The 26,444-nt window shown below is 37.0% G+C and overlaps 1 protein-coding gene across 4 annotated transcripts in view; it reads left to right on the top strand.

Moving 5' to 3' along the window:
• Positions 1-26,444, top strand: part of CAMSAP2 (calmodulin regulated spectrin associated protein family member 2) — a 79,800-nt gene that overhangs the window by 35,981 nt on the left and 17,375 nt on the right. For 2 of the 4 annotated variants that reach the window (XM_030953942.1, XM_030953943.1), the window contains exons 3-9: positions 4,510-4,671; positions 5,340-5,423; positions 10,194-10,226; positions 14,352-14,493; positions 17,613-17,752; positions 23,942-24,035; positions 25,109-25,202. In XM_030953942.1, the coding sequence (XP_030809802.1) occupies positions 4,510-4,671; positions 5,340-5,423; positions 10,194-10,226; positions 14,352-14,493; positions 17,613-17,752; positions 23,942-24,035; positions 25,109-25,202 (749 nt within the window). The remainder of the gene's footprint in view (positions 1-4,509; positions 4,672-5,339; positions 5,424-10,193; positions 10,227-14,351; positions 14,494-17,612; positions 17,753-23,941; positions 24,036-25,108; positions 25,203-26,444) is intronic. The other 2 variants (XM_030953944.1, XM_030953945.1) reach the window with 1 other exon arrangement.

The raw sequence follows: 26,444 nt of genomic DNA, 5'->3' as shown, positions 1-26,444 counted from the left end.
TACTGTAGTGGGAAATGGGTTTGTCTATACTTTTCCTAAAGAGGGAGTTCAAAAGGGAGATCTTGACCTGAATATCATTTAATGGAGCATAAGAAATATCCTTAGAAGCAGGTAACAATGTAGGAGCTGTCTGTAATTAGTGGTATATATCCCTAAGTATCTGTGTGTACAGTATCATATACACCTTTTGCTTAGTGCACTTTTTAATGAAGTTGTTTTCAGTTCTTCAATGGAGGTGAAGAAAGCTCTCTAATCAAATGTTGGGCAGACAGGAAAGCATTAGCAGCCATGCTCAGAATAATATTTCTTCTGCAGTTCAGTAAGCTTCTTATTGAACTATTTAGCAGTAGAATGAAGAGCTGTGGAACCTCCGTTACAGGGCAGAAACGAACCAATAATTACATGAGATTGTTAAGATTAGTAAGTTAAAACTCTTGTGTTCTTTGCAGGCTGTAGCTAGGGAAGACAGAAGCACATTTATGTCTTAGAAAATAAAATACCTCTAAGAATCTAGCATTTTGTATTTTTTAATATATTTTTGTGTTCTATTTAAGGCTTTGCACCATTGTAGTGAAGCAATCAAGGGAAAAAACAGTTTTTAGAATTGACATAAACCAAATCTCTACGTAACACTTATGGGAAAAGTGTATTATTTCCTGTGTTGCTGAGTGCTGCTGTGTTGATCTTGAATTTTTAAAAATATATTTCTCTAATGGTTTTGTACAATTTTATGTTACCATGTAGGGGGCTTTAAAATTATTTCTCTAAAATTATTTTTCTTTTTTGGAATTGTACATCTTTATTTATGCCTTGCTGCAATTCTAGATGTGGGAGGTATGTGACAGCATGAAAATCCTGCTTGGGTTTTTTAGGCTGTGTATCTGAATGGTGTCACCTCAGAGGAAATACCAAAATTTAATGTACTGTGCTCATCCCAGTTGTCAGCTGCTCCTGGGCACTTCCTTCAGGCATTGTGTCCAGGTTTGTCTGCAGAAAGAGGATGCTGCTGAGCGGCTGTTCCCGGTTTCTGCCCAGCTCAAAGTGGTTTCTGGTTCTCCCTCAGATATGAAATGTTGCTTCCTTGCATAATTCACTCATAAATGCAGATCTGACTAGCAAAAGTGAACTTTCCCTCTTGATTTTTTTAGGTGTACCTAAAATACGCTGCTCAGTGAGAAAGGCAAAAAAAAAATCAGAACATTATTACTATCAACAGAATTTCTTAAAAGTTTATTTGGAAGAGTAGGATGCTATTTTTATAGTGCAGTTTTTAGTTTACTCTTTCTTATTGAGCGCAGTGAATGAAGATATGTAAAAGAATGCAGCTTGTCTGCTCTTCCCAGAATAATTGGAAAAAAACCAGTAGGGCTTTATGTGCAATTAAATAGTTCTATTGTTCTTTTTGTAATTCCTTTAAAAAGCAACCCAGCAAACAAACCAAACTAAACAAACAGCTATTTTAGATACAAGTTATGGGTTATTTGGTTGCTTGCAATATTCTAGGGGAATAAATCCATATATGTTACTAGTTTTAAATATTTCCATTAGTAAAGAAACTATTTATAAAATCAAAAGTTTGATTTTTACTAGCTTAAAAAAAATGGCAATTCATTGTTTGTTTCTCAGGATAATATTCATTCTTCTTTTCATTATTTACTGGTTTTTAAAAGTCTTCTGAGTGTCCTGCCTGGATTATAAACATAATAACTTGGAGTCACTTCTGAGACTGAAGATGTATTTGATTGCTTGTATTTGACTGCTTGTATGTAAGCAATAAAGATTGTGATATGGATCACAGTGTTGGTAAAAGTTTATTACACCTAGTTTTGATAGTACAAATTATTATCTAAGGTCATTCTTCCCTCTGTTTGTTTAAGTAGTTTGCACTTCATTAATGATTCACTAGAAGCATTGAAAATGAGACTCAGTTAACTAATTGTAAATAATTTACTTTTTGTAATGTATTTATAATGTACTGAGCATATTGTCAGTTCTAGCAACACTTCAGTGGCTTTCTCTCTCCACTGGCAATCTACTTAGTAGGATTTTCCAGAGAAAAACACTTCATGTTTTCCAGAGAAGCTGATGATCCAGCTTGGGAGGTGCAGGTTACTAAGTTCTCTCTGGGGAGTTCAGTGCTGGTTTTTCTTGCAGGCTGGTCTCAGAGCGCACGTGTAGTAGCCAGGGCACTACTTATGGATCAACAGCTGGGCAAGAGGATGCTGCTTTCACACCTCTGGGAGCTCCCTTGGTTGTCAGACCTCACATGGAAGGCAGTGTCCTTCCCACAGGCAGGGAGTAAAGGGTGGAAAGGATTCCCTTGTGCAGCAGGCAGTGTGATCAGCCTCGATGGCTTCTAGCAGTAGCATTGTCTATGAGGCCACTCTTCTATCTGGCTGGAAAACACATTTCTGTGCACTCCCTCCTCTTAAAAAGCAAATCCAGCATTTTCTTGCTGTTTTAATGTCTCCGTTTTATTTTGGAGGGAAGGCTCTGAAAATAGTGCAAAGTTTTAACCCAGATGCCATTCAGACTAGGCAAGATGTAGCAAGGAAAGATTATTAGAGCAGTGACCCAAGGTGTCAGAGATGATCCAAATCTTCCCTTCTTTGCTGTGTGTTGCATGTGCTAAAGTACCTTTCACCAATCTGGTGGAACTCCTACCAGAACTGCATGGGTTTGGATGGCTGTCCTAGGCTCTGCAATCCCCCACAAGGATTGTGAGTACATCTGGGGGGCTGTACTCACAGTTTGTGATACTTGATTTGGACCTCCCTCTGCACTGCGCTGCTGGGCCAGCAGAGGAGCAGCTCCTGCATCCCTGTAGAGCATTGCTGCTCTGCACCCTGGGCTGCAGGCTCCTCATGAGGCTGCACACAGGCAATACCCTTTCCCTTCTGAAATACTTTGAGTGGCAAGATTCAGCTGCCCAGCGCTTGCCCTCATTCACCTAGGAGCTTGTTTCAGTGTTTGTCCATAAAGGGCTGTAGATAAGCTCCTAAGGCATAAAAACAGTGGTGGAAGGAGTTTATTCAGAGTCCATCAGTGGTGGCAGCAGGGACGAGGTGCTGATTCCTTGCCCTGCTGTGCTGCTGCTGCTGGGAGCAGAGATGGGCTCCGTGGCAGACAGGGCTCTCAGGCCATACCCAGGGTCCAGGCTTGTCCCAGGAAGGTTGGCTGTCAGCTTCAGTTTTGTGAATGTCTTATAATTGTAGTTTGCCTTCTTTGTGAAACAAAGCAATTTAACTGCTTTAAAAAAAGCAGTACATGCTGCTGCCTGTTTCTGAGGTCAGCATGATCACTTTCATTGATGACACAAACACTAAGAGCAGCACAGAGTCTGGATCTGTTCCTTTTCCTGCTGGGAATTCTGGAATAAGTGATGTGCATGAACTACCTTAACTGTGATGATTAGATAGCATATTGCTGTGTGACTCATGTTGTTCATTGCTGTTACCATGGCTGTTACAGCTACCTTGTGAGATGTTTATATGAATATTTTTTATAGTATTCAAGTGGTGGTGTTAACAAGTGTTGGGGATCTTTGTAAGCTGTGTTTAAAGACAGTGTTTTAAAAATACTGTCTTTGGAAATTGTTCTGATCCATGGGAAATCTTGCTTAATACTTAGCTGTTTCTGTTTTTGTTATCATGAAGCAGAAGGAAATGTGTTTAGCTGTAGGCACTGCCTCTAAAAGCTGCCATCATTTTGTTATTCAATCACAAGAATCTAATGTAAATCCTTGTTATCTTCTTTTTTTTTTTTGTTATTGTGTTGGGTTTGGGTGGGAATACTTTGCTGATTTTGAACTATTACAAACTGTGAAATAGCCACTGTCTTTCAATATATAACACCAGAAGAAATGTACCTCCTCTTTTATACAGAAGATATATCATTTTAAACCTAGTTGCGTACCTATAGCTGTGGCACCTACCTTACATCTGCATAACATAACTAGTTTACTAGAAGAAAAATAGATGTTTTTCTATCCTTTTGCTGGGTTTTTACTAAAGATTACTATAATCACGTCTTCTTCCTGGATTTAGGACTTTAAATATAGATGAACTTTCACATATTAATGCAGCATTTTCGTGACAATGAAGATTGTTTAGCAATCCCCAAGTTCCAGCTTCTGTTTTCAGTACAAATAACATTGATCAGACGGGAGGGTTTGGTTTTGCTATGGTGACAAATTTAAAAGATCTCTTTAGCTCTCTTAAAAGTGATGTGATGTTTGAATCATTCATCAAACTTGCTTATTCTGTTCACTTAATTCTTTAAGTTTGATGGGGCTTTTTTACAGAAATTATTTAATTTGCAGTTTAATCTGTGTTCCCAAGTCTGTTATATTTGTTTTCATTTACTTTTCATTTTAAACTGACAACCAGACAGAAAATGTGTAGCATTCACAGTTTTGGTCTTTCCATGTATGTGGCTATGTTCAGAAGCAGTACATAAGAAAGATGTGTTGATTTGCAAACTGATTAATGTTGGTGTTTGTCACTGCAGAGTGCTCACTTGGCCATGATCGACACGCTCATGATGGCTTACACTGTGGAGATGATCAGCGTGGAGAAGGTCATCGCATGCACTCAGCAGTACTCAACCTTCTTCCAGCCTACAGAGGTACCCTATGACATTGAGGATGCTGTCATGTACTGGATAAATAAGGTATGAGTGCTGGAAGAGCAAGCTGGGGTTTTCTTTGTTATCTGTATGATTCAATTAGAGATGAGAGGCCAGGATGTGTATTTGTGTATGTAGGTATATCAGGACTGTTCTGATACAGACTGTTCCTACATCTGCTGTTTGTGGAATAGTAAAAGAAAAGTTTGCAGAAATAAGTTAAACATGTGTGGACCAAATAAATGGGAAGTCTAAATTAATGCTGGAATATATACTACATATGACATCTCAGGTGTCACTGTCATGCTGAGATGCCACAGTACCTGCTCAAGGGTCTCTCCTTGGCTCTTTAGAAGTTGTCATCTCATTGTGTACTTTGTCATAATTTAAACCCAAAGCTATTCTGTTTGTTTGAACACATCTTGCTTGAAGTGATCTACCTTCACTGCATAATCAAATCAAGTGACAAGGATACCTTGTTACTCAAATGTGACTGAACATAATAAGGGAAAAGTTAGTTTGTACAATGTGAAGCTAACAAGCAGTGACCTTGGACTGCATCCAAGACTGACATTTGCTTCAGGGCTATAGTCTGAAATGTTTGGTTTATCTCTTTAGTTCTGTGTTCATGATTTATAGACCTTTTGAAGAACTTCTAATTTCTGTGACTTGTTTCTTAGAACAGACAACTGAATGAACTATTTTGTCTCTAGGTAAATGAGCATTTGAAAGACATCATGGAACAGGAACAAAAACTAAAAGAGCATCACAGTGCAGAATCTGCAGGAGGTCAAAAGGTAGGTGGAGGAGTTAAAATATTGTAAGCAAGAATGAGCATTTATCTGTAAACAGGCATTGAGCTTTTCACTGCTTGTTAAAGAAAGCAAACTTGTATTCATTTTGTTATTAGTCTTATCACTTTAATGAAAATACACACTTAAAAATAAAACTAACAGAGTTGCACTTTTTATAGTCAGTTGTCCTTTCTGACAAATAAATCTTTGATAGCAGGGAAACATCTGATACATTAGTGCTAAGGAATCTAAGAATAATGACTACTTTTGAGTGAATTAAAACCCCGGATAGATCTGATATGAGAAAGACCAGAACTTTTTTTCATGTTTTTTAATAGTTTTTTTCCCTTGTGTATTGCATGAATGTCAAAAGAGACCTGTACGTGATATCATGGGAAGGATTGCTCTGGCTATGATCCAAAATAGTGGTTGATTACAGGTTTTATTATCTATAAAATAAAAAGAAATTGTTTGATTCAGTTTCCTAGCAGGATTTTTTTTATTTGCAGAGCTCAGTTAATTAAGTACCATTATATGCCCATCAAAATACATAGGGATAACAGACACTTCCAGAGTATGTAAAATTCCTTGCTTCAGAAAGATCCTTTACCCTATTGTGATAGAACTATTACTGAAGAATTGGTAATCAGTCTGAACACCTTTAGTATTATCCCTGCCCATGAATGCAGAGCACATTTCCAAGCTGCTGCAAGGCTGTAATCCTCCTTCCCAGCCTGGCCTGCTCTCACCTAAGCTGCTGCCTCCTTTTCAGTGCCACTCTGAGGGGGTGGCAGGTTACCAGCCTGGATTCAATGCTCAGCATCAAAAAACATGAGCGTAGTCAATATCTTTGCATTTGTTTTTTTAATGTAAGGAATGCCAGTGAAGGCTAATGTGACTCAGCAAAAGAAAATGGTGGTTGTTACAATAATAGTGTGACCCTGGTGCATATACCCTGCCATGGAAAATTTAAACTGTATTCAGGAGTGATAGTAGCATAGAAGTCTGGAGAATAAGATGTCCTTGGCAAGTTCATTTCTCAAATTTAGATAAAACAAAGTAAACAGAGGCCAGAGAGATAACCTGTGTTCCTCTGTCCTCTAGTGGTTTTTCTTTTTCCTGAAAAATATTTTATGTGGTTTGTAAGTCACTTGGAAAGATGAAAGCAATTTTGAAAATCAAAACTGCATGAGAGTCTTTATTGTGATAAACAAATATATATCAAAGTGAAAACTATTATCAGAGCAATTCCATAAAACTATCTGATTTCTAAAAATTCAGTAATATTTATTTTCACTTATAGTTTGCAGCTTATATTAGGAGTAAAAGGATAAAACTTTTAGTTTATAATTTATCTTCACTGTCAACATTTAAAAATCAATTATTGAAAGATTTATATAGTCTGTAACTGATCCCATAAATGGACTCAGGGGAATAACACATTTACCTAAAAACTGGTATTGTGGTATTTTGGATGAATTGTGAAGCTGTAACAGAACAGAAGAGCCAGGTTTTGTTGGCCAAGGTACAAATGCATTGGCAAAATAACAAAATGAAACAATTGCCCAATCACTGAAAAAATGTATATTTAAAGCCCTCTCTTCTGTACACTGAATTTTTGATACTATTCTCCCAGGTATATGTTACGGTTTTTGTCTCACTAGGGAATCAGCTGCATAAATTACATTGTCAAGTAAGGTATTCTGTGCTTGGGGGCTGTCTTAGCATGAGGGTTATTTAACTCCAGGTTTTCTTTGAGAGCCTGTTCAACTGATGGTTAATTTACTGCTCTGGTTTCTCAGCTTTTCTTTTAGTCATATGTCTCACAGTATTTCCCAAGTTTCCACTTACTCTTCCTAAAGGTAATGGTCACTGCATGCATGCAGACATCATTTACAAAAGGTTTAAACATCAAAATACAGATTATTGGATACTACAAATTATAAGATATACCTGTTTTCTATGTCTGGATAGATAAAATCAGTATTAACAGATTGAGGTTGCTTTTGTTTTCTTTCCCTGTCTTCTGCTACTAGCTGTCTGTAGAAGATAAGAGAGGAAGGAGTGTGTATGATTTTTAGTTCCAGGTAGTCCTCTGTGGACCTTGATCAGCTGGTGATTTGTGGTAACCTCATCTTTTTCTGGTAGAGTCTCTGCATCTCTTTTCAGAATTAGGATTTCAAGTTTTGTAGTAAATAGCTTTGATTTTCAGGCTCCCACTGAATAATATGTAGTGAATCTACAGTTGCACTGGTTAAATTGCTGGTTTTCAGTGTAGTTGGAGCTTTCCCAAAAACATGTTGTTCTTCTGTCTGCTTCTGTGGTTTAGACTGAATCTGTCTTAACAGATTTAAGTCAAATGCAAATCCTATGAGAGAAACAAATGTAACTTCATTTGAGTACCTCATTCTTTAAACTTTTTGTAAGATCAGTTTAAACAGTGCAACCTCTTGTGTGAAGGTAAAACACTAACACTGTAGTTCACTTTCCACTAGAATTTAATGTTTCATAAATCCACACTGTTACCAAAAGCTAACCTGTCAAGAAGAAAAGTTTGCAGCAGAATCAGCTTCTTGATCCAATCAGTGCACAGCTGCATGAACACAAATGATGGTGCAAGGAAGAGAGCAGAAACAAGCAGTTAATGAAAGGCATGGCTATTGTGTTTTGGCACCAAAAGATGAGTTTATGTGGAAATAAATTTATCATAGCCATGTTTCAAACCTTTTGTTAGGGGGGATAAAAAATAGTGTAAAACCATAGGCTCTCAACCTGAGGGGCTATTTTGTTCTTTCAGCTTTTTTTTTTTTTTTTTTTGGTTGGTTCATTGGTTGTTTTGTTGGATTTTATTTTGGTTTTGTTGTTGTTGTTTTAAATATTGGGAAGAAGTCAGCCAGGATTCTCTGCTTAGTTTGTTTCATAGTGACTGATTCTTGTGAAGTTCCAGGGCAAAAAGTTTATTCTTGCTGATCTGAAGTGACAGTTCAACAACCACTGAATTCCCAGGTTGTCCAAGAGACTTCAGCTTTTCTTTAATCTTTTTTCCTTTATGTGGCCTTAGAAAATGTATGCTTAAAATCTTATGGTATGTTTGAATTTAAATTTTAAAAGTCTTTTACCCCTTTAAAGCATATTCATAGTCATCTCAATCACAGTTTCAACCAGGTGAATAAATAAAAATATGTATTGGATTACTAGTTGTGAGCTGTTACTGTAAGGGAGAGCTGCTCTTCAGAATTGAAACAAATGTGTGCTTTTTTCCAAAGAGTACTTCTTCAGCCTAGCATTACATAGACATTGGTAGACTTTTTGAGTCCAGGTCTGAAATACACTGCACTTTGATAAATGCAATAATGTTCCTGTCAGTGTTAAATAGAATAAGAGGCAGCCTAGGTCTGATCTCAGCCAATTTAGCCAAAAGCTTGCTTTATAATAGGTTTTAGGATTCCTGATTGCAGTTGAAAATTAAGATAATTTGTTTTCAAATTTCCATGATTTTCTATACACTGTTTTTCGGTGAGATTAAGAGAAACTGAATCCTGTATAAAGGATATAACAGAAATGTCCAGAGCCACACACTGACATGCATCTTGTAGTTGATTTCTTCTAAGTGCCTTTGGGATTCTTTCCTGCTGCAGTCCAGTGAAATGGAGGAGAAGGATGTTGAGAATAGCTGTGTTACCACTGCACACCCATTAGTGCACAATAGCTTTTTTCCATAAAAGCTCTGTATCATAGCTACAGTTGTTTTCAAGGTTTTGTAGAAGCACAGTATTTCAACAACTACATAAAATAATAAGGTTCCATAGCAGTTTGTTCCAGGGTAGCTTTAAACTCCATTTTTACCATTTCCAGAAAATATTTATCTTCATTAAAACAAAATAAATTGTTTCCTGCACTTTGGTAATGGGTTTGATTTTTTATTTTTCTGCAATGAAATCAGTGGAGTGGTGACGTTTTCTGTGTGTATTTATAGAACTGGTACATAATATTTTTATTCTTGATACTAGAAGTATTATGCCAGAGTAGAAAAAATCAGCGTGCTTCAGATTAGTATTTTTTTGATTGTGTAGGAGTTTAGAGGTTTATGTATTAGTTCTGATAATTCCTCTGCCAGTACTCAAAACTCCATCTACATTTCAGGTCATTGCACATCATGCAGCTGATGCTAATGTGATTTGTCATTGTAAAAATATAACTGCCTCTACCTCTTGTTGTCCTGAAAACTGTCATATGATTGTTTAAAAATATTGTTGAATGTTACTGTTTGGCTTGAAGAAACTAACACAAGCTTCACTGCAGTTGGGTGTACTGTACTACAGTGTGTTTATCCCTTTTTTCATTGCTTTAGCTTCCCTGCTTCCCCATGTGTGCTGCTGGAGTTCATTTTGATACTTGTGATATCATGACTTCAAGTCTCAAATGAATTCTTCAGTCGGATTGCATATGTAGAGTACAATTAGATGTGTGAAAGCATTTCATAAAACTGCATTGATCTGACAATCTTAGCTGTTCATGTGGGAAAATTATAATGTTGATCTACAAAGAGTGCAGACATATTTCTCCAGTGTTATTGCTGCTAATTAGCTCAATATGCAGAGGTTACAGTGCGCTTATGCTTGCCATTAAATTACGACTCACTGTTATACAAAACTGAGAATGTTAAAGAAAATTGCTTTATAAAAGTAATTTATGAAATCTGATAAAATGTTCCTTTTTTTTTTTTCCTTTGCTTTTTGCTTTTATCCTTTTTTCCTACTGCTTCCTCTGAAGTCTCCTACCAAATGGTTTTGGAAACTGGTTCCTGTAAGTTTGCCCAACTGCTTCACTTTGATCAAATTGCTTATTTTGGGAATGGCTTTGTCCATGTCATGCTGGTCTAATCATTCATTCCATTTATCTGTATGAGATAATTTTATAAGAGATTGCCCTGCAAAGGAGTGCATACCTGCAGAAGCCTGTTTTGCAAGGTAATCTGTGCAAAAGAAATGTGAGATATGATGCTGGATAAGGAATTACTTTTCAAGCAGTCAGTGGGTTTGTACAAGGCAGTGCTACCTGTTATTAACTCATGTCCAATGAACATTTATAAATTACTTTTTCAGTAAACACATGCTATTTGATACCAATTGTCTTCTAAAAAGAGACTTGCAGAAGTAGCTTTTGATTGTTGATGCTACGTGCAATCTGAAACCTTATTTATTCTAAGCATATGCAATCATTACACCATTCATCTAGAATTCCCCATTTCTTCAGCTGATTTAAGACTGCTGTTAATTTCTCCCCACACAAAATGACCCAAAGCAGCCTACTTTTAGTGAGACTGTAATTTCACTAAAAGTAATAAAAAATATTTTTGCATATCTGCAGTAATATAAAGTTTGTTTCCTCTGTGCTGTGTCACCTTGGGGTTATCATTACTTTCCTCTATCATGTAGGAATTCACACTTGATGTGCATTCTGGTTCTTTATTTGGCTAGGTTTGGCTGGGAACAGCTCTTAAGGTATATGCAGAATTGCATACTTCTGATCTGAATTCCAAAGAACTAATTCCCATCTATCTTTGCTCTAAAGAGTACCAATTAATTGATCTAGCAGTCCCTCAGGTGTTTGTTGTCATAACTAATGAAACACTGTCCTTACATTGCAAAAGAAAATGAAAATTACAAGGCAGTTGCATGTAGGCAACAAGAAAAATTACTCTGTGTCTGGAAAAGTAATTTAAAGGTACTGTCTCCAGCAGGCTGAGCAGTTTTCAGACTCCTGCCAGTCTCTGTGGGCAATTGCTCTGTAAAGGTATCTATTACAGTTGTGACACACACAGATACTCTGCTCCTCACAGTACAGCCCATTAATTTGTTTTGGAGTTAAGGGAGTGTAACTAATTGGAGGGAATAATGCAGAAAAAATATAAGATGGACCATGATATCACAAATTTTTTTTGTCTTATTTTTGTCAAAGTAAGGCTACTTGAAAACAGTTTCAGAATGTCTGTGTTCTGTTTTTGTCTGTGGTGTTGGTTTACTAGTGAGTATCTTCCTTTGCATAAAAATGATATTCAACTCTAAAATACTCCATCTGTTCAGAAGCTAACTCCGGTTTGCCTGCCAGGTATCTGTAAACAACTTGAATTAGTGGTATTTATGTTACTTTGTGTTGTTAGCTCAGTAGAGATGCAGTTAAACCCCGAGTGCTACTGATAATACTCAGGTTGCTCTATCACTTGAGCCAGTCTTCTGTCTCTCCCCTTTAGAATAGAGCACATTTCATAATGACAGATATTCCTGAGCACAGAGGCAGCTAAAAACTTTGATAAGTACATTTATAACATGTTATCTACTGTATGGTAAATGTGTAAGAGCATTCATTCTTAATGATTAGCTCTGAACACACCCAAGCACTTAGGACAGAGTAGCTGGTGTGCTGTTGGTTCATCTTTAGCTGACCTTGTTTCTAGGCAAGTGTCTTGACTATACCTAGACTAGGTTAAGTGGAATAAGCTCAAAGATGCTAAATCAGGATGGTTTAGGATCTCAGAAACAAGATGCCTATATTAGCATTTATGTTTCAATTAGCTCTAGAGCTTTATAATGTAGAAGTTCATCTTTTGCATTATTGCATATATATATGTATTTAGTAGCAAATACTGCAGCTGATGAGAAGAATTTCTTCAAATGGAAGTTTATTAAAATGCAGTGCAATTAGCAGTGTCTTTCATTTTTTCAGTATAATTTATTTTATCTTTTCAACCAAAATGAAACATGATGCCTGCTATACAGTAATGAACCTAGCAGATCAGGTTATATGAGTTTATATTTCCTGAAGGAATGTGCCTGGCATTCTCTACAATGGCTTAAATCCTCTATGTCCACTTCAAAGATAGGACACAGTTTCTAGCATGGGTGGGCACTGTTCATGAGGCCAGTGAAGGCATCATCAAAGTGCAGTGTACTTTTTCACAGGATTTACTGTGCAACACCACTATATTGTCAATTTCAAATATTTTTGAATACTCAATTAAAAGATACTATTCAAAAGAAAATACAAATTAAACAGAGCTTGTAGCATCATGATGTTCAGTCCATCTGTACCTGTATCTGTTACTATTATTGATGCTTAATCATAGTTAAATTGTGGTATTTCATAGACTTAATTTCAGTCGTGTTGAGGAGGACATACATGGACATAATAACATGGAATTTGAAACTTAAAGCTTTTTCATCATAGTGGGTCACTGGATTGCCATAGAGTGAGAGAGATTAAACTTTCACTGCAATTATAATTGACCTATTTCATTATATATACTAGGGAGTATTAAGAACATGAAGAAAAGAATATGAATAATGCATAACAGGAGCATGATTTTTGTTTGGTGTTAACGTTTCCTCTAGCACACAAAAATGGGATTTTCATTTTTATAAAGCATATTTGGCACACAAATACGACTACACTAAAAGCATGAAGTTACAACTAAGTCTCAGGGGGTTTTTTAAATATTAATTGGTTGAGGTATAAGTTCTCTGGGCCAAGCACAAGCCCTTTATTTTTCTAGAACTGATGTGGCTGCTGTTGCCAGACTAGGCTTTTAGTTCTTAGACCAGTTAGGGGACACTGACATTCACTAAAATAATGCCATGTGATCCTTGACAGAAATCCAGTGACAGTAAGTACAACCCTCAGGGTTAGTCTGTGGTTCCACAGACCTTTTACATGCACAGTTGGCCTAAACAATTCTTACCCCTCCATAAAACCTCCATCCCTGCTCATGCACTCATTCACTGCAGGAACACAGGAGGAGGGAGCTGCTGGAGCAATGGTTTGGGTACAGTCCCATCAGTAATTGCTCCAGCACAGCCAAAAGGTGGAGAGTGGGAGGTGAGAACAGTCAGTTTTAGCCTTGCTGGGAAGAGTGATTTCCACAAAGACTTCTGAGAGTCCCTGCAGGGAGACTTGCAGCTCTGTGGGTATAGATGCACTTAAATAGCATAAGATTAACTCAGAAACACTCTGATGCTTGTAGGTGGTTCTGTGGTATGAGTACAGCAGTAACCCTTCACTACTGTTTTAAAAAGGTCTTGGTAAATAATGCTAACAAATTAAAATCGATGGCACTTTCTTCCACCTCTGTTTGTTTTCCCAGGAAGAAGTGAAAAGAAATAGGAATTATGTTAAGTCCATTTTTTCAATAAGCCCTCCTCTCTTACCACAAAAAACACCCACAACCCATTGAAAACATATTCACTGCAGATAAATGCTATATTGATATTCTAACCTAAGGATCTCTTTATATGCTGGCTGGATTTTTGAAATATTTCCATTTATTACTGGATCACTGCATGGTCATAACTGTTGACAATTAATATTTCTCTATGTTTATGACTGCTTACACATGCTGGTAATAAAAATGGAGTTGATCAAATGCAGATTTCCCTGTTTCTGAATTTGTCATTGAGTCAGTTGTATGAATAAGGTTTTGGGCAAGATACTTAGGTGTGTTAATTTCAGAATCATGTGACTTACCAGTAAACTGAAGTTGCAGTAGCTAAGGACTTGTCTCACTATGTTTGCACACAGATAATTTTTGATTGTATAATAATGACTGTTAAAGTTTAATTAAGGTATAGAATGTTATTTAGTGTCTATAGGGAGATCATGAAAACTTGGTAGTTTTGAAGGCTAAGCTCAGTATTAGCATTGTTCCTTTCCTCTTAGATATTATTAAGATAATTATTAGATATTAGAATATTAGATACTTTATTATCCTGTTCAAAGTGTAGCATGGCATGAATAATTTTAGGAAATAGAATACAGAGAATATTCAGCTATTTCTTGAATACTGCTTTTTCACTAACAGTGTAAAGCCTACAGTATGACTCTGTTTCTTCATATGTTTCAGAGCCTTTGTTTCTGTGTGTCCATTTCAAATTGCAGGCTCGTTACCGGAAGGAGCAAACGTTGCTGAAGCAGCTGCCCTGCATTCCCTTGGTGGAGAATCTGCTGAAGGATGGTACAGATGGCTGTGCTCTGGCAGCCCTGATCCACTTCTACTGTCCAGATATCATTAAACTGGAGGGTAGGTCTGGCGTGTCTCTCAACTTGTATACATGGCCATAAAAGTTTAAATGTTTCTGTTTGAGAACTGTGTGAAGGAAGGTGCTTAAATGCAGTATACAGCAGGCATAATTTCAATGTGGTAGGTTTAATATAAACTTGGTGCCCATTTCTTTTTACATTTAAATAAAAGGAGCCCAGATGTCCTTCCCTGGTGTGCTTGCTTTTATGTTGCCACACTAAAATAAACATACTTGAAACTACCTGCAATACTCTTATTCTTGAAGCTGCATAAGTGCTTTTTGTGCATCTGAGCAGTTACAGATATAAAACTTAGAGGTGTTTAGAGCTAGGCTCTGCATAGCTTCACTGCATGGCAAATAGTTGCTCTGTATTCTGGGCTTTTAGTTCACCTGAGACCTATCTGAATCATTTATAGAGTAACCAAAAATGTATAGTGTAGAATGTATTGCTGTCATGCTGTTCTGTAATAGCAATTGTCTGTGATGATGAGCAGCTTCATCTCATTCTTTTGCTCAGAGCCTGGTAAAGTTATACCTTCCTCTTGGCAACTAAGAGCTGTAGAATGTCTTGGCAGCTAACACCCATCATTTTCTGCCTGTGTTCTTTCTATGATACCTTTGATGTCGTGGGAACACTTAGACAGAAACATCCTGAGAAATACAGGAATATGAAGAAGGGTTTAGAACTTGCTAAGGACTGAAATCTGGAATTCATATTCACAACCACTTTATAGGGAGCTTTCAGCACAGGAGGCATTGAAGATGAAAGGCACAAAGATGCATTCATTCACCTTTCTTCTGCAGCTTGAGAATTTTGATAAATAGAACTTTCAATTTACATAAACATTGCAGCCAAGTGCATACTATTATATGAGATTAGGGAAGAGTTAGAATATTGACTGTGGTAACACCTGGTGCCTCTGTCCTGTTCCAGCATGGCTGAGATGACAGACATTCTGAAAGGTCTTGTGTGCCTTGCCTGACCAGCACCTTCCTCCAGCATCTGCCTTTGAGCAGGGCAAGGCACATGTCAGCTTTGGAACTTCAGTTTTAATATTCTTGTTAGGTGTCCTGACATCATCTTCCCTAAAGATACAAATGTGTGTGTCATTGTCTCAGAAGTAAATTCAAAGGTACTCCAAAGCAACTGGAAACACTTTAATAAGATTTTGCTCATCTTCCCTGTACTTAGGTAATACAGTTTTTGATGCATGTTGAATTTTACTGAGATTTGGTTCTGTACTGAAACTGAAGAAGGTGGATAATAAAAATACATATGCAAAAATGCTTAAAAATGCATTAACAAAAAAGAAAAAAGTATTCTAGGGTTCTCTGTAGTCTGAAATAGCTAAATCCTTCTCATTAAGTCTTCATTTCACTTTCAAATCTAGGTTTCCTTGAAGGAATACAGAACTAGAAAGGACTCCCATTGAGTCAAGAAGTTGGCTATTGTACAAAATTATATAATCCCTTTCTTGAATTTATCTTGTTCTATCTTAGAACTGCCCAACTGTTGAAAATCTGTACTCTTCTTACCCACTGTTCCTTTTTTTTACATTATTTTAAATTTTATTCTTGGTTTTTACCAACCTATTCTTGGTTTTTACGTAACCTGTCTTATGTGCCTTTGTTGTTCCTGCAGCAGTATTCTTTGGATTGAATAGAAGCAGAATTCTTTGGTTTCTAATCTGATGTTCACATTTTTGATTTGTTTTCTTCCTCTTGTTTTAGCCCAGGCTACTGAACCAAGCCTTTTCATTCTCCCTTGCTGAAGTGGATTTCCATTCTCATTGTTATCCTCAACAGTCCTCCTCTGCAGCTTGTCTAGTTTGGGTTTACTGTTCTTGATTGTAGAGGGTTGTAATCATACAGAAAAATCCAGCCATCCCATTCCTGCTTTGTTTAGTGCTCCTCTGTCACTGCTGGAAATGAATTTTCTGATAGGTTTTAGCATCATATTTGTTTTTTCCATTGCTGCAGGATGCCAAAGGCAGACATGTCTACACTGGCTAATATGTGATAACTCCCTGCTCCATATCACCTTCAGTCAGTAAATCACATTAGAATTTTATTAGATTCAAATGTATGACTTCACATTAATCTCATTTCAGTCAGTTTAGTCAAACATTTTTTCCTATTGATCATCGTCTGTGGATTTGGAATTATGGACTATGTGTGAATTTCTTCAGTGTGGGAGTCCTTATCCTGCTGGGATCAAAGTAGATTTCTTTTATGAAGAAACCTTTTATCCTTAACAATTCAAAACTTATGTGGAGTTCTGTCATACATTGTTGCTTTAGCAATAAAATCTGATGCATGCTCTGGAAGTATATTTAATTCTTTTCTTCAGTCCTTTTTTTTAAGGAGACTGTCTTTTTTCATGGGACATATTATTGCTACTTGCCTTTCCAAGAAGCAATTATAAAAAGACAACAGAGACTGTCTGGGCTTCAATACTAGTCAGAGAATACTGTGTAACTACAAAGGTCTGTTCACAGCCACCACTTCTTTGTGTTTAAACAGCACTTTCAGAGAGTGATAATTTATATAAAAGCCTTCAGCTCCTTGGAAAATCTCATCTCAAACATCTCAATCCACAAACACAAATACCCAAGACCAGGCTGGTTTTTTGTGAAGATTCAGGCTTGTTGATGCTAAAATGTGTTCTTGTTTAAAGACAAAGAACTAATATGTACAGAGAAATGTATGCAAAAACATGTCTATTTCTTACTGCCATTGCTCTATAGAAAACCTAATTATTAAAAAAAATATATTAGTGATTAGATGTATTTTTTCATTACATGGAAATAGTTGGGGTGAGAGAATAACTTATATTTTCACAAAAGGCAAAAGGGAAACAAATTAACTTCTCAACAGTGAAAAACAAAATTAATTTTTACAAAAATATCTAAATATTTAGAAATGCAAAGATAAAATGTAAATTAATAATTTCTCTTGTTTCTGAATTAGAAAAATAAAAGTCTCTGGTAGGGAGGGGTGGAGCAGAAATTATGTCTGAAATTATCCAGTAAATGCTCCTGAATCAGTAAAAGCCAAAAAGCACTTTTTTGCAAATTTGGAGTTGTAGCTAATCTTTGCTTATTTTCTTCCTTTTTAGACATTTGTTTGAAAGATACAATGTCTTTGGCTGACAGCCTGTATAATCTACAGCTGATTCAAGAATTTTGTCAGGAATACCTCAACCAGTGTTGCCATTTCAGTCTTGAGGATATGCTCTATGCAGCTTCTTCAATAAAGGTAAAAATAAAGCAATTAAATAAAAATGAATTATTATGAATTATTACTCACTGTTCTTACTCATTTCTGTATACACAATTTCACGTGTTTTAATCTTAAATCTCTTTTACTTTTGTTGAAGTGTAAATTTCTGAGTTAAATTTTTTGAACAACCAATGGCTTGATGCCCCAAATGCAAGCAGCAACAAAATTCCAACAAATACAGTTGTTTGAATAAGCAATTAAGTGTATTCCATCAATCTAAGATTTTGCTCTTTTAGAAAGAGGAAAATAAAACATTATTCTGTAATTCTTTAAGCCTGTGCAGAAAGAAAAGGAGCAACTGAACCATTTCTTGCCTAATTGTAATTTTAATTTTTCATTATTATGTTTCACCAAGACTTTCTTCTATATAAAACACACTTCATTTGCTTAAGGTTCTTGTTGGCTTGCCTTTAGGGAATGAAATATTATTTTTCTGAAGTCAGCATATCCATTGCAGATGGGATGTAATTGGTTTCTAAATATCTGGGTCATTTCACTGCTTTTATGATTTTCTAGCAATCTCACAAGCAGAGTCACAGAGGCCAGAGCTTGAATACAGCTTTGTTGTCTCCTGTAGGGTTGAACCCAATCCTTTCCAAATAAGTAATGAGCTGCCAGGGTGAGCAAGGGCAGTAGGACCTAAGTCTAGACTCCTTAGCTGTTGCTGGTTTATTTTGTGTATGCAGAGTGGTTCAGTGAGTGCTTTCAGGCAGCTTTTGGTGCTGTTAAATTTCACATGCAGTGTTCTGCCTCTGTGCTGGTGAAGGCTGCTGCATTGCAGTCTGCCTTGGCTGCACTCCTGTCCTACAGCCACACTCAGGGGGCTCCAGCAGGACTCCTTCACTGCATTTTGATGGTTTCTTCTGCTTACAGATACATGGAATAAGTGCAATTAATTATTCTTGTTTTGATTCATGACAATTAGTCATACTATTTTTATAGTAATGGCTTGAATTATTTCTCAAACCAGTATGCACTAGGAAGCTTCAGTTACTAAAAAACAAACTGTAGTAAATATTTTGTCAATATCCCAATGCATCAGACTTTACACCTTGAACTTAGTGATTTTGCTGTTTCTGAACACTGATTTTAGACAGGATTTAGAGTTCTTTCAAAGAATTAGAGTATTTCTAGATCTGAGAGAGCCCTTTTGTGATCATGTTTTTACAAGTTGTTGTGGCATGGATGCTTATTTAGATGTAAATGCTACAAAGCAAGCCTGCCAAGTTTTTCTTCTAAAACTTGGCATGGAAACTTCAGCTAGTGCTGTAAACTCTGTTTTTCCAGTGTTAAGAATTAATTTGCTTGAAAAATAAATTCATTGTTAAAGTAGTTCCTCCTTAGTTTTCCACTGCATCTGAGTAGAGTAAGTTTTAATAAATGTGTTTATTCTCCACTGAATTTTATTGTCACTAAAAAAAAACTTGTATTGTGAATGGATATTTTAAATATTGCACATTGAGTTACACTGGTTTGTGGAAGCTACTCATCTCAGTCTACAAAATGTACATAGTATGAAGTCTTAGGATTTGTAGAGGTGTGTGTTTGTTAATCAGCAGAAATTCCTGTCTGTTTTCAGAGTAGCTCATACTGCACAGTAGGTGCCACGGTGCTTTTGGCTTACAAACCTCTTACATTCATAGTGGTGACAGAAAAAGTAAAAAATACCAGCTGCTGATATCTTACTGGAAAAAACCTCAAGAAAAAAATCACAGCAGAGTTTTTGGAATTACAGTGCTGTGCCTTGTGTGGTCCTAGAAATTACAGTAGGTATCCTGGCTTGCTGCTGGTTCTTGAGAAGGAAAAGAGCAGAACCTCTTCTTAAGTGACCCAGCACAAACCACATACCTTACATTCTTCCCAGGGCACCCTGCACTGTCCTGCTACATTAAATCAAGGGAGGTTAGAGATAGGATATGATGCAGAAATTTAGTGCAGCACTTGACCAAGGTGACACTGCCTGATTTCAGTTTTTCCATCAAAATGCACAGAAACACAGTGACTTCACTTAAGCATCCTCAGTCTTTGATAGAGGCTCTGACATTTCCCAGCAGATGAAACTATTGGCTTAGTTCTCGTATAACACAGAGCAGAAATAAGCTTTGTCTGGATTTCTAGACAGCTTTCATGTGTCATAATCAAAGAAAGCAGAAAGTTTTGTTGCTCCTTATTACCCATTTCTTCTCCTCTAGGAAAAATACATTTGTAAAGTTCTTCATAAGATGTTTACTAAGGCAGGGCTACTGATATTAAAGAAAAAAATATTTCAATACATTCCATGGATGCTTGAGACACCAACAGGGGACCATACTGGCTCTTGGTTGTTATCCTTTGAGACAGACAAACACAAGTCAAGAGTGATTACATAAAAATAATCCCAATGTTTTCTGAATCCTCCCTGCATATTAACCAAGCAGAAATAATAGAAATCTTGAGTCTGTCTTCTCTGGCTGCTCTGTGCTGAGATCTGGAGAGTCTGCTCACCCAAGCTCATGCAGAAGGCATATTTGTTAGAATGAAAGCTTTCAGAATGTGAAATGACGCAAATGTGAGAGATGATTGCTGTGTCTTGGCTGAAAGGGTGTTCCTCTGACCTAGATGTGGGCCAGACTCCAAACTCTGCAGAATCACAGCGAAGCATATAGAATAGGTACCTTATTTTTGCACCTGATTACTAACCAGAGTGGCAGAAAAAACATTTGCACTGTCAAATCTTTTTTGATTCAGATCCAGAACTTCTTTTTTTTTCCCCGCTGCTGAATTGAACAGGAGTATATGATATCTGAAGGGTTGATGATCTTGAAGGTCTCTTCCAACCTAGTAATTCCATGATTTATATTAAAAAAATAATTATTGCACTCGAGCAGTTTCAAATACTTGCAATTTCTGATGTAATACTGATGGTGTTTATTTATAAATAACATAAGCAGAGGCTGTAATCAGCACCAGAGATGTGAAAAATAGTGTTCAAATATATTGCACAGATGAATCCTAGAAATTCAGGGCTACACAATGTCCACACGTGTTGCACAGCTTTCCCTCCCACTGCCAGCCAGGCTGCTCACCTAAGCCTGAACTGACAACTGGAACCCCTTAAGGACCTGGGAGAGCAGCTGGCTCTGCTTGGTGAGGCACTTATTATGTATGGTGGGAGTCAGATCAGCCATTTCATTCCCATCTGGCTGGGTTAAAAAGATTGAGGATGAGGAATTAAAAGTAAGATTCAACCAGGGAACAGTTTTTTGAGGCAGTTTCTCCCTGAGAGGGACCAAATGTTCCTGACTCATTATTTAAAGGGAAGCAGCGTGGTTTGCTTTCCCTGATGTTAATTGGCCCCTCTTCCCTCTCAGTTCTGGTCTGAAACAAGGCAGAGTGGATTTGAAAACTGACTTGTTGTGGCATTTATTAGCCTGTGGCAGGACAGAGCACAAACTGGTAGTGCTTGGATCATACACAGCTGTAGTCTGGCCTTCTCGAGAGACAGTTTGTGACACTCCAGTTTTCTGCAGTCTTGAAGCATTTACCTTGGCACTTGTATAACAAAATGCTCTGGATTTGCACTGGACAGGACCTTTCCTGGCACACTGAACAGAGATTTTCATGTGCATCATGGTAAAAATTTCACAGTGTGTTTTATATTCATTTTGAAAAAAATTCTAAGAGCTTCTAAGGCTGCTCTCACACCCAATTTTAGTGGATGCAAGCCTGGTGACAAATTATATGTATCATTTGTATGTATGACATTGTGGTTATTCTATAAATATGCAGATCTAAAACCTGTAGGTGTTAGGAGGGTATAATTTATTTGCAGTATTTGAAATTAAATGAGATTAAATGAAATTAAATTAAATTGAATGAGAATATTTAGCTAACAATGATCTCTGAAGCTGCAAGTCTGCCATCTGCTGTTCAGGGGGCTTGAGCCAGCCTGGACTGCTCAGAACTTCCTTAGTTTTTAATAACCGTTAAAATACTGTTATGCTTCTGAATATTGCTGTGTGTAAGTGCATGTGATAATCATATGGCAAGCTGTTAGAATTTCTGTCACCATAATCAAGGCAGAAATCTATGGAAATCGTATCTACATTCTTTTGAGTTCTGAATAGCAACATTACTACAGACCCACTGCTAGTTTTTCCATAAAAATTTGTTACTGATCATCAGTCTTTCCCCACGATCGTTCTGACTAAAAATAACCTGTGAGAAAACATGACTTCCATCCTGATGGCTCACCATCAGACATCTCAAGTAGCCTCTGTTCTCAGTGGGCTGTGCAGCACTTTCATTTTTAGTTCAGTAAATACTGCTTTGGTGGCTTTAGGAAAACAGTCTTGCAGCAGCTCAGGATTGTGTAGAAGATATTCTCAGAAGGAATATTTGTCCTTCATAAAATAGTCACACTGTTGTGTGTCTATTTTTTGTTGAAATGCAGCATTTCAACATAAACATGAGAAATTTGAGTATCTAAATGCAATATTATTTTGGATGGGAACAAAGCTATGATTAGAACATTTTATGATTTAAATTTTTACTAAAAATCAAATCAAAACTATGAAAGTTTAAGGAGAGGCAAGGGGAAGATATTCAGAGAGAAATTATAATATTTTGAAATTGTAGTATTAAAAATCATATTTGTCTGAGAAGTACATCTGATTTTGACTTGGTCTAAGCTTCCTAATGAATTCAGTGTGTGGTACTGAAATGCTATGCTTGACATTAACTTGAATGGAAAAGATTCTGTTATACACTTTTCCTCATTCAGTTCAGTCAAGCTGAATAAACAGCAATGGGGTTTTTCCTATTCTATTTATAACTTCTGTGTAATAGCTATGCTACATCTGCCTGATCCCTTCACCATATAGTACAGTGTAGGAGTAGCTTTTGGTCTGAGTATCCCTTTGCTGAAGAATATTATCTATGTTAGAAATCTTCAGGAAAAAGAAATCTGAAGCAAAAGTGTGAAACAGATACTCAAAATTATATTTGCAAATATACTGATGCAGAATTGAAATTATTTCATTTATTATCAAAGCTTTTTTAGAAAATATTTTGTTTATTTTTAAGTTATGTTCTTACTGTTAAAGCCTGTGGTTTGTTTTTGAATTAGAATGACATTTTTGTTTCGAATTTTTGGAAGAACCTCTTTGAAACAAAAAGTTGTTTAATTATAGTTTCCCAGTTTAATGTATAAGCATTGTTTACATCTTCAGACTTTGTAAGACTGGTGGCAAAGGTCTCCTCACCTGTTTGAGCCAGCTCAAACCTGGATATTTACTGATCTCCATCAGGTGATATTTCTAGATGTGAAGTGGCACTGAAGATGCAGAAGCTTTGGCCTCTGAACTCTTTAGCCTTCACAGTCAATAACCTTGTGGGCTTTTTGCACTCTTCATATGTTCTTGCAGCACAAACAACTGCTCCTGCCTGGCTTTCCTCTATTGATTTTTGTTGTTGTTGTTGATGCAGTTTGTCACCAGTTGTTTTTCCTTTTCGTCTGCTTTTCCCCTTGTGTTTTATCTGGGGCTCCCACACTGTCTCTTTCATAGCTGTGTAATGGGAACATGCAGTAGGGACATAAGTATCAGCAGTGCATAAACCTTTGGAGCTAAAACCTTGTTCTAACCTGCAGTCAAGAAACTCTGCTGCTGTTTTTTGTTTTGCATTAAAGGCTTGTAAATTTGGGTAGAACTTCACAAGTTTGACAAATGCATACACTTAACACAAAAGCCAAAATCAGATTCCAACTTCTAAATTGAAGGGCTACCATACTTTTTCATGTTAAAAATCTCTGGAAAAAAAGTGTTATCTGCCCTTGCAATGGGCTTTTCAGTGCTATTTTTAATGGAAATGGCTGATCTTTGGCAGGCATTGTTTTCCACCCATCCTACTCCTCTCTGCCCTCCCTGCAAGACATCAGGCTTGAGCATATGCTTGTTATGAAATATTTCAACCCAATTGGTTGCAATCTGGTCAAGTTATGTATTGGTGCTTCAGATCAGTTGTACTGGTCTCTATTTCTAAAAAAACAGTGGAGATTGTAAAATAAATGGAGATTGTAAACTGGCTGAAACACAGAGTCATCTCTCAAATGCTGCTTAATCTGTTTACTTGCAGGCTTGTGTTCTAACATCAATTTCTCTCCATCTTTTTTTTTATTTCATGTAGAGCAATTACATGGTGTTCATGGCAGAATTGTTCTGGTGGTTTGAAGTGGTAAAGCCATCATTTGTACAACCCCGTGTTGTTGTGCATCCCCAAGGTAATTATGTTATGGATTGGCCTTGATATGCATGGTTTGATATGTATGTGTACAGATTGCCTTTGTGTTCACAGATGCAGTGAATATTTTACTTAACAGGATTTGGCAGTTTACAACTCCTTAAAGAAGGAAAGGAGTTCTCGTTTTCCATTGTAAATCTTCATCTCATCTCATAAATCATAATTAGATTTTGTTGTCTGTTACCAAAAACTCATTTGAATTGTTGTGGTATAATCACTTGCAAATTTTCCTGACCTAAACAAGCCTTGAATCCATTTATGCCCATGCAAGAATTACAAATATAATAAGAAACCAAGAACAGAATTTAGCCTGAAGAGCTTGTGTTGCTGAGAAGATACCAGGAGAAAGAATCATAAATCTAGGCAAAATGAATAGAGAGCTAACTGTAAAATTTCATTTTGTACCAAGTGCAGAGGCACCATCTTCCATCAGCAATTCTCAAATTTAAAAATCCGCCTTTCAGATAGATCTTGAGATCTGTTAATGACTACTTTCAGGTAAATAACATTTCAGGTAACTGAAATGTTCACACAGCAGTGCTGTGATTGGCTCTCCATGCACTAGGAAGAGATTTTCATTGGGTGGCTGTTATAACTTTTCTTCATTTTTATGCTTTACAGCACGTACAAATCTGACATAAATCTTTAAATAGTGCTAACTGCTTGAGGGTGTGACAAAAAACCTTTCTCTAGTCAGTCTAAGAGTTTGGGGAGAAATTTTATCAGAAACACTTCTTCCAGAACAACTTTTGCTAAAATTGCTTTTTCCTTTTAATTTTGTGGCTCTTTTTTAGTTAATTTTTCTGTATTAGTACTTCCCTTGCTTTTTCTAGTCTATTTTGTCAGTCTCCATTTCTTTAATTAGTGCCAGTACAGGAGCTTTGGAGGACATAAAGATGAAAGGAAGCAACAGTTTTAATCTAAATCATGGAATCAATGAAAATTCTTTAAATCTTTGAAAATCATTATTTCAGATTATTTTGGACAGTTTTTCTACAATGTAATTTAACTGAATACTAAACTATAATAACTTAAACTTTTTCTTCCTGGCAGCTGAACCTGCAAAAGATGCAGCTTCTGCTCACAGCTTGAATGCTAACAGAAGAAATTATGTGGATGGTCCATCTGGTTCTGACTTTGTAGCCAGGTAATGTCAGAGAATCACTAGTACTGTTTCACAATCTCCTTCTCTCTGTTCAAAATCAAACAGATTTTTTAATTTGGTTTATTTTTTTGCCTTTTTGTAAAGCTCAGTGATTGAATTACCAGATACAATCTGGAATTTTGTGCAATATCCTGTAGTTCAGCCCTCCCTCTCTGCTGCATGGCAGGCTGCTTGTTCATGTTTGTACACTTGGACAGTGCTGTTCTCTTAGCAGTGTCCAAAACAACTCTCAGCATTCAGCACAGAAGTGTCACATGGCCTTGTCCTCTTCAATTTCCAGTGCAGCTGCTGACCAGGTCTGCTCTGGAGAAGCTACTTTTCTGGAATTCACAGCAAATTTTCCAAAAGTTATAACAAAACTAAACCGAGGTAACAGCAAGGAAAACCCTGAGTGATGGGTTTAGTTAGATTTGGTTATTGCACTATAGTACCATGAAATTCAAATAGGTAAAAATAAATACTTATGCTGTGATTAATTTCCCCACCCCAGCTGCCTCCTGATGGGGAGGAGAATTGGAAAGAAAGTGTAAACCTCACAAGATAAGAAAGTTTAATAATTTGAAACAAAATAAAACGTGATGATGACAATAATACTAATTGTAATGAAAAGGAGAGAGGGGAGTAACCCCCAGAAGAACAAGTGCTGCCTCCAGCAGCTCTCAGCCCCTCCCAGGCAGCTCCCCCAGCCCATGCTGGGCACAGCAGCCATGGTTTGCAGTGTCCCTGGGGCCAGCTCAGCTCAGCTGTCCTGGCCATGCTCCCTCACAGCTCCTCCTGCACCTCCTGGCTGGCACAAGCACAGAGAAGTCCTTGACTTAGAGAGAGCAGCACTGAGCAACCACTGAAACACCAGAGTGTTATCAACAGTGCACTCACTCTGAATCCAAAACACAGCCCTGCACCAGCTACCAGCAAGAAAATTCACCCTATTCCAGACAAAACCAAGACCATGTGAAACATTATTTTTATTGTTACTGGTACAGATTAGGAAGCAATATAGAAACATCCTGTTTGTCTAATGTTCTGTAGCTGATCATACATTAATTTCTCAAGGGAGACCTGCCTAATCACTCTCCACAACTATCTGAAAGAAGCCTGTAGACAGGTGGAGATTGATCTCCTCTCCTAAGGAAAAAGTGAAAGGAGAAGAGGAAACAGCCTCCATTTGCACTAGGTTAGATTAGATTGGATATTAGCAAAAATTTTATCACCAAAACCAGCTGT

The sequence above is a fragment of the Camarhynchus parvulus genome, chromosome 8 (genome assembly GCF_901933205.1).
Source record: "Camarhynchus parvulus chromosome 8, STF_HiC, whole genome shotgun sequence".
Taxonomy (NCBI): domain Eukaryota; kingdom Metazoa; phylum Chordata; class Aves; order Passeriformes; family Thraupidae; genus Camarhynchus; species Camarhynchus parvulus.
This window is presented reverse-complemented; position numbering and strand designations above follow the sequence as displayed.